The sequence below is a fragment of the Colossoma macropomum genome, unplaced genomic scaffold (genome assembly GCF_904425465.1).
Source record: "Colossoma macropomum unplaced genomic scaffold, Colossoma_macropomum, whole genome shotgun sequence".
NCBI lineage: Eukaryota > Metazoa > Chordata > Actinopteri > Characiformes > Serrasalmidae > Colossoma > Colossoma macropomum.
This window is the reverse complement of record NW_023494807.1, coordinates 16,871,473-16,877,603: the sequence shown is the minus strand read 5'-3', so window position 1 is coordinate 16,877,603 and position 6,131 is coordinate 16,871,473. Positions and strand designations below refer to the sequence as shown.

The 6,131-nt window shown below is 37.4% G+C and overlaps 1 protein-coding gene across 2 annotated transcripts; it reads left to right on the top strand.

The window, feature by feature from the left end:
* Window positions 1-1,227: 1,227 nt before the first annotated feature.
* On the top strand, window positions 1,228-6,131 carry ccl25a (chemokine (C-C motif) ligand 25a). Of its 2 annotated transcripts, none has more exons than XM_036556653.1 (5): window positions 1,228-1,311; window positions 1,565-1,672; window positions 2,949-3,066; window positions 3,504-3,621; window positions 5,224-6,131. In XM_036556653.1, the coding sequence occupies exons 2-5, from the start codon at window positions 1,654-1,656 to the stop codon at window positions 5,233-5,235; spliced, it is 267 nt and encodes an 88-aa protein (XP_036412546.1). In that variant the 5' UTR covers window positions 1,228-1,311; window positions 1,565-1,653; the 3' UTR covers window positions 5,236-6,131. The 2 variants fall into 2 exon arrangements, with proteins under 2 accessions (XP_036412546.1, XP_036412545.1); XM_036556652.1 differs by lacking the exon at window positions 1,228-1,311 and adding an exon at window positions 2,159-2,244 and having other exon boundaries at window positions 1,560-1,672.

Sequence of the window (6,131 nt, the reverse complement as noted above, 5' to 3'; positions counted from 1 at the left end):
TCTAATTAACAAGCTCTGATGGTGTTTATTTTTAAATTTGGTATGTTTTTAAACTTTAAACTTCAACTTGGACTGGATACAAATATTTAATTTCCCAATGCTTCTATTACACTACATGCCAACCCTATACAGTATTCTGGGCCTGGATTCTCAGAAGTGCTGAGCCACATGGATCATGAAACCATTTTTGTTAATGACATAAAACCTCCCTTAATGTTTGGGTAAGCCTCCACATGATGAAAAGTTTTTTTCCTTAGAATTATACATCCAAGCCAAGATCTATCATGAGCCTTACATTTTAGGGGGTGGAGGCCTGCCTGAACTGCGTGGTTTGGAGTACTTGATCAGTAGCTGCGGGGGGAAACTGGAGTTGACAGCTCCATCTGACAGTGTTCTGGCCTCCTTCTTAGCTCATGGAATTAGGTTGTTAGTTTTAATGAACTATTTTTTTGCTGGTTCGCATAAAGTAGAGCATTTTGAACTGCAGGCAGGTGAAAGTGGCAGTGGTGGGTGGAAGGACAGTTAGCTGCATTCTCGGTTGTTCTGCTGTGCACTGCAGCACCCTTTTTAAAGAAGATCAAAAAGACTTTAATTTACAGTCATATGCAAAAACTTGAGCACCCCTGGTCAAATCATATGTTTTGTTGAATTTCTAAGTGAAAAGCAGTTAACATGTCCCCTAAAGGGAGCACATTTGTGTGCACACTTACTATTCATTTGCTGAATTTAAGACATAGGGGAAAAATAAAACGTAAAATTTATGAAAAAGTTATAGTATATTTACATTTTATTTTTTCCAATATGTTAAACAAATAAATTTGAAATTGTGGACCAATATGTGCAGTTGAATCTACCAGTTTGCTCCCTGTACTGGATGCCTTTTTCATGACAGAAGGGGTGTTCAAACATTTGCTGCATTTTAATCTATTTAAAATCTATAAAAAAATGTGAGCATTTAATTTTTAATAATTCTGGGAAGCCTCAGCAACTTTTTAAGGACTGGCAATCCTAGAGGAAACATGTGCAGTGCAGATCTGTCTCCAGGACTAAATTTCAGAAGCATTTAACATGGCCTTAACACTGATGATTTTGGAAAAAATGAGCCATGGCTGTTGGAAAAGAAAAACATTGTTGTAAAACATTGAGTCGCATGTCCTACAAATTGGGACTGTAGGAAAAATCATGACCCGCCTCTACACCCCCCCCCAGTCACCCTAATCCTTCATAAAGCTTGTTCACATGTCAAGGTGGCAATTCTGTGAACCTGTAGGTCACACGGTTTGGTTTGAAGAAGTTAGAAGATAAGAACAGGTATAAGTCTTTCTAACTGTAAGATATTACTGTATCTTTTCAGCAAAAAGAATGACCAACTTGCGATATCCATGTTATTTAAAGGGCAGTAGTTGGTTTGGTTTAAAAGTTAAGAACCAAATGAGTACAGAACTCCTGTTTGGGTTCATGTCGGGCTGAAATAACGTTCATCCCGTGAAACAGAGAAAACAGTTTGTGCTTATTCTGTGAAAGTGAAAGTATGTTTGAAGTTCAGGAGGGTGTGTTGTCTCAGGTGTCATGGCCAAGATCTTTATAAAAGGGCATGCCTTAAACAGCGAGCAGACTCCTGGAGCCCAGCAGTAACCTCAGCTGAGCTTTCTAATGCCCCATACTGACTCAGGTAAGCAGTCTACTTTGGCTCTGTGGCAGCTTTGGGTTTAGAGCAGAAATTCTGTTCAGTGTTTTTTGCTGATAAGGCATAACAAAATGTTATATAAGACCAGTGCTATCAGTATGAACTTATACAGATGTGTGCTGAAATGAATAAAAGGAGATATGTTGGTATTTTCTAAAATCATGGTCACTGTGATGTGTATATGAGAATGAATCACACTTATACTGTGAATCAATCATTCACAACTTCTCATTCATGGTCTGACAGTGCACTTTTTCAGTTTAATCCAATAGAAAGTGCTCTTTCTTGCCTTAATTGAAACTTGTTTTCTTCAAACAGCCTTTCTGTTAAGTCTATGACGGTGGTTTGTCCAAGGGTCAAGGCTACACTAGTAAAGCTGGATGTATATGGATAAACTTTATGGGCACTTTAAAGGAGTGCTGAGTTTGGACTCACTGTTCACTCCTGAGACCTTCCTATGTTTTCCTTTAGAGACACGCTGACACATCCAGCCATGCGATTCATTGTGCTCTTCTTCCTCGTGCTCCTGGGGTTCCTCTACCTCAGCTTGGCACAAGGTACTTTCCACATGTCCTTTTGTCAAACGTATCATTTGTACATTCATCGGATCCTGCAAACATAGCTTAACCTTTCCTTATACAGTGACAAATATTTGTAACATAAGGACATAAAGCTTCTAGAAAGGTGAAATGACAGCACATTACAATGTAATGTAGTTCCTACTGTCAACAGCTTTTGCTTGTAAGAAAATATCAACAGATTATGCAAGAGCTGCTATTGAGCAAGTTTGCCAAAAAGTTGTATTAATTTGGTCAACATGCAGCTGTTCACTTCAACAGTGTTTGTAAATCAAGCAACTCACAGAGATACAAAAGTCATGAGCGAGCATTTTGTCATTTATCACACTTAATCTGTGACCGCATACCAACCTTGGAGCTCAAACGCAGAGCTGCGCTTTATCTTTTCAGAAAAGGACTGATACAAAAGAAGCTATAGAACAAAAGTATAGCTATACTTTTGTGCAGCAAAATTGGGAGTGTATTATTTGCTTCTGATTGCATTCATTCGGTTGACAAAGATATTTGGAATTGTTCTACAAAGTCATTCAGTGATAGCTACAGCAGTACATGTGATATACCCTGCGCTGCACTAATGTACACTGCAGTAGGATGTATACAAACAGAATCAATAGAGCTATTTTGCAGGCTCACATGCTTTAATCAGCATTGTAAACACTTGCCGTATGTGCTTCTTGCTGTAGGTTCATATGAGGACTGCTGTCTGCGCCATGTAAACAGCGTGAAAAAGCACACCCTGAAAAATGTGGTTAACTACAGAAAACAGGAGCTGGATGGTGGCTGTAACATTGCGGCCATAGTGTGAGTACAGTGCAGTATATGAGTAAACATGTACAGTAATTTAATTTTCATTTGATTCTCTATGAAGTAAATGCATCATGAAATCGCACTATGATTTGATTAGATTTTTTAAAAATATACTGAATGCACAAATTTACTTTTGGCAAAAAAAGCTCATGTTTTATGGACTAGTTCTATAATCAAATGTAATTCCAACATTCTAGTTAACCTCTTAACATTCCAGCTGTATCACATACTAAGACCTTTTATTCAGTAAATAAATGGACTCCAATGCAAACTGGCTTCATTCTTAGGTCATAGAAGTGTGTAGCAAAACTTTGGAAGGGCCAGTGGGTCCTGGCCATTTAAAGGGGTGAAGGCAGTAAGAAGGTTCTGCTGAATAACTCTGGAATGCCGTCAGAAAAACTAATGCAGATGTTCTTTATTTCCTTCATCAGGTTCAAGACGAAGCGAGGACGATTTTTCTGTGCTAATCCCAGCAACACATGGGTGAAGATGCTGATGGAAAAGGTGGACAGAGAAAATGTCCACAGAAAGAAATCCTCCAAGAACAAGGTAACAGAATGGATTTAGTGGCAGCTACTTCACTACCTCATGATGCACTCTTAATTATTAAGGTTCCTTAATGGTTTTAAGAAAGACTTTGGTAACATTTTATTTACATAGCCCACTGTAGATGCTTTGTAGGCGCTTACCTTGCATTTAACTACATATCTATTAAATGTGCCTTAATGTTTTCTAACAACAATCTTAAAGTACCCTTAAAATCATAGTTTAGAACACAAAAAATAAATCTATGTTGAATCTCAAATTGTTAAACATTTAAATACATTATTTATGTGTCCAAGAAACTACTAAAACTGACATATGACGCTTATTTAGAATGCAAAGATGAATATGCATGATTATGAAAATTGTAGATGTCCTCTTGCGTCCCTGTTTCTAAACCCCACCCCTCACCCCCTCATACTACCCTCTAAACTTGCATCAGTGAGGCTTCAATGGGCCATAATGAACCTGAATGGTTGTGTGTAAAGCTGTGTAGATCTTCTCCCTAAGCTAACTCTAGCTTCAAGTGCTAATGAGGATACTGAAGTAAAAGTAGCTTAAGCTAACAGCCTCCGCTCACAAATATCTAGGTTTACCCACTTAGATTTGAATCTTTTAATGTTTCAAAACTTACATCAATTAAGCGTTAGTGAGCCGGAATGAACCCTGGGATGTGTAGCTGTAGCATGCTAAGCTACTGTTGTAGCATGCTACCTGCTACTAAAGCAGCTCTACACTCCACATTTGACAATTTCTTAGATAGATTTATAGTGAAATCAAAATTTAACACTGTGATAACTGAAAACACCAACTTCATTTATCTATTTCAGTTAACAGTTTACTGCACAGTCCAGAATTTCCAAATGTTTAAGCTATGTTAGCAGTCAAATTCTGTAGCTGTAGGTTTCCTGTCAGCTCTGGTAATCCTATCATTAGCATCTTTTAGTATATTGGACCATGACGTACCAAACTAAGTGGCTACGTAGCACCCAACAGGTCACTTTTTTCAGATTAACTGAGAAATGCTGTGTTTGTAATGGAATAATGTAAGCTCTGTGCTACAACTATTAGTCTGTATAATCATAATACGATTTCCAAGAGAAGTTTACCTTTTAGAATGCACATTTTGAGTGCTGGGGGTCTTTCACCTCAATCCATAATCTAAATCTAACCCTGGTCCCGAACTTAAACTTGGTGCTCATCCTAACCCTAATGCTGTTAAGAATGAACTGAGTTTCTCCTTATTGTTTGTTGATAATCTAAAGGTATGTAGATAATCAATAGGCGGCTTTCCAAGTCAAGTGGGACTGAAACGTTGAATTGGTATAGAACCTTTACATTATGTGGAGGTTCTTTAAACTATCGTTTGGTAAGTTCTTTAGGGAAAGAGAAGTGGTTGCTCCAAAGAACAATTTTTGGCAGCCTTATTTTTTTCTTAAAGATCAAGTTAAGCTACATTTAGATGTGAAAGATAGCAAAGAGTTGTGGTATAGCACAGTATTACACTTACAAATTATGAATGAGTAACATATTGTAAGGTTATTAATTCACAGTCTGTAACTGAACCAAAACAAGACCAACTGAACACTTTACTTTGTTTCTTTACAGCGTTCCAGCTAAATGTTTGGCTGTGAGAACCTATGAGGTAGATGCCAGCGTCTACAAGGTTTCTGCCTTGAGTGCTGTGGTTCCACTCACTGTCTCGGACTCAGCTTTGGTGTACTGGCTACCCAGCATGGACTTTTTTAGTACTCTCTGTATTTTGCCCAAAGCATAAGCTGCTAACAACACTCCATTCTTTTCCTAAATACTGCCACAGCCCGTTGCCTATGGCTCAATGTGCATAAATCTGGCCATGCATACAGGAGTAAGAAGGGCTGCATGTTTAAGCTATTTAGTGATGAATTATGTCTATAAACGTTCACTTTTTTATGGCTAGCAGCTTTGCTGGAGCTGATAACAATGTAATTCACATGTGGGTGGAATGGTTTTGCAATCCCATCAAATACTTCAACTGTTTCCTTATGAGATTTACTGTAATGACAGTGTATCTCACTGAGAGTGACCTTTGAGCTTGTAGGTAATGTGTATAAATGTCTCCTTTTTGATGTTCATTTCATGTCTTTAATTACTTTAAATGTTACTCTAGTAAGAATGAATGGTTTGTGTCATTTTTAGAGTTATATTTTAAAGTAGCTTCTTATTTGAAACAAATTGTTATTTTGTACCCTTATCTTGCTCTGTTCATCTGACTGTTTTAGAGGTTGTCCATGTTTTGAAAGAAAATGATAGTGACTTTTAGCAGTTTAGATATTATAAAAGTCACTTTGTTCATTTTATTGCGACAATAAGCCTGTAAATGTTTGACTATTGCAATTCTGAGTCACTTGGAGTGGGAGTGTCCTTTCTTACTATAATTACTACTTTCAGATAAAGTATTTTTATATTGCCAGTCAATATTTGTGTTCATACATAACTAATAAAAAGGTGAGTTTCCTCTTCCAATGAAAAATTCA

What these genes read in the sequence shown, in the direction of transcription:
- ccl25a (XM_036556652.1), top strand. Translation starts at nt 2,181, where the DNA reads ATGCGATTCATTGTGCTCTTCTTCCTCGTGCTCCTGGGGTTCCTCTAC. An exon ending in CTACCTCAGCTTGGCACAAG is followed by an intron (nt 2,245 to 2,948) that starts GTACTTTCCACA and finishes TTCTTGCTGTAG; the next exon opens with GTTCATATGAGGACTGCTGT. An exon ending in TGTAACATTGCGGCCATAGT is followed by an intron (nt 3,067 to 3,503) that starts GTGAGTACAGTG and finishes TTCCTTCATCAG; the next exon opens with GTTCAAGACGAAGCGAGGAC.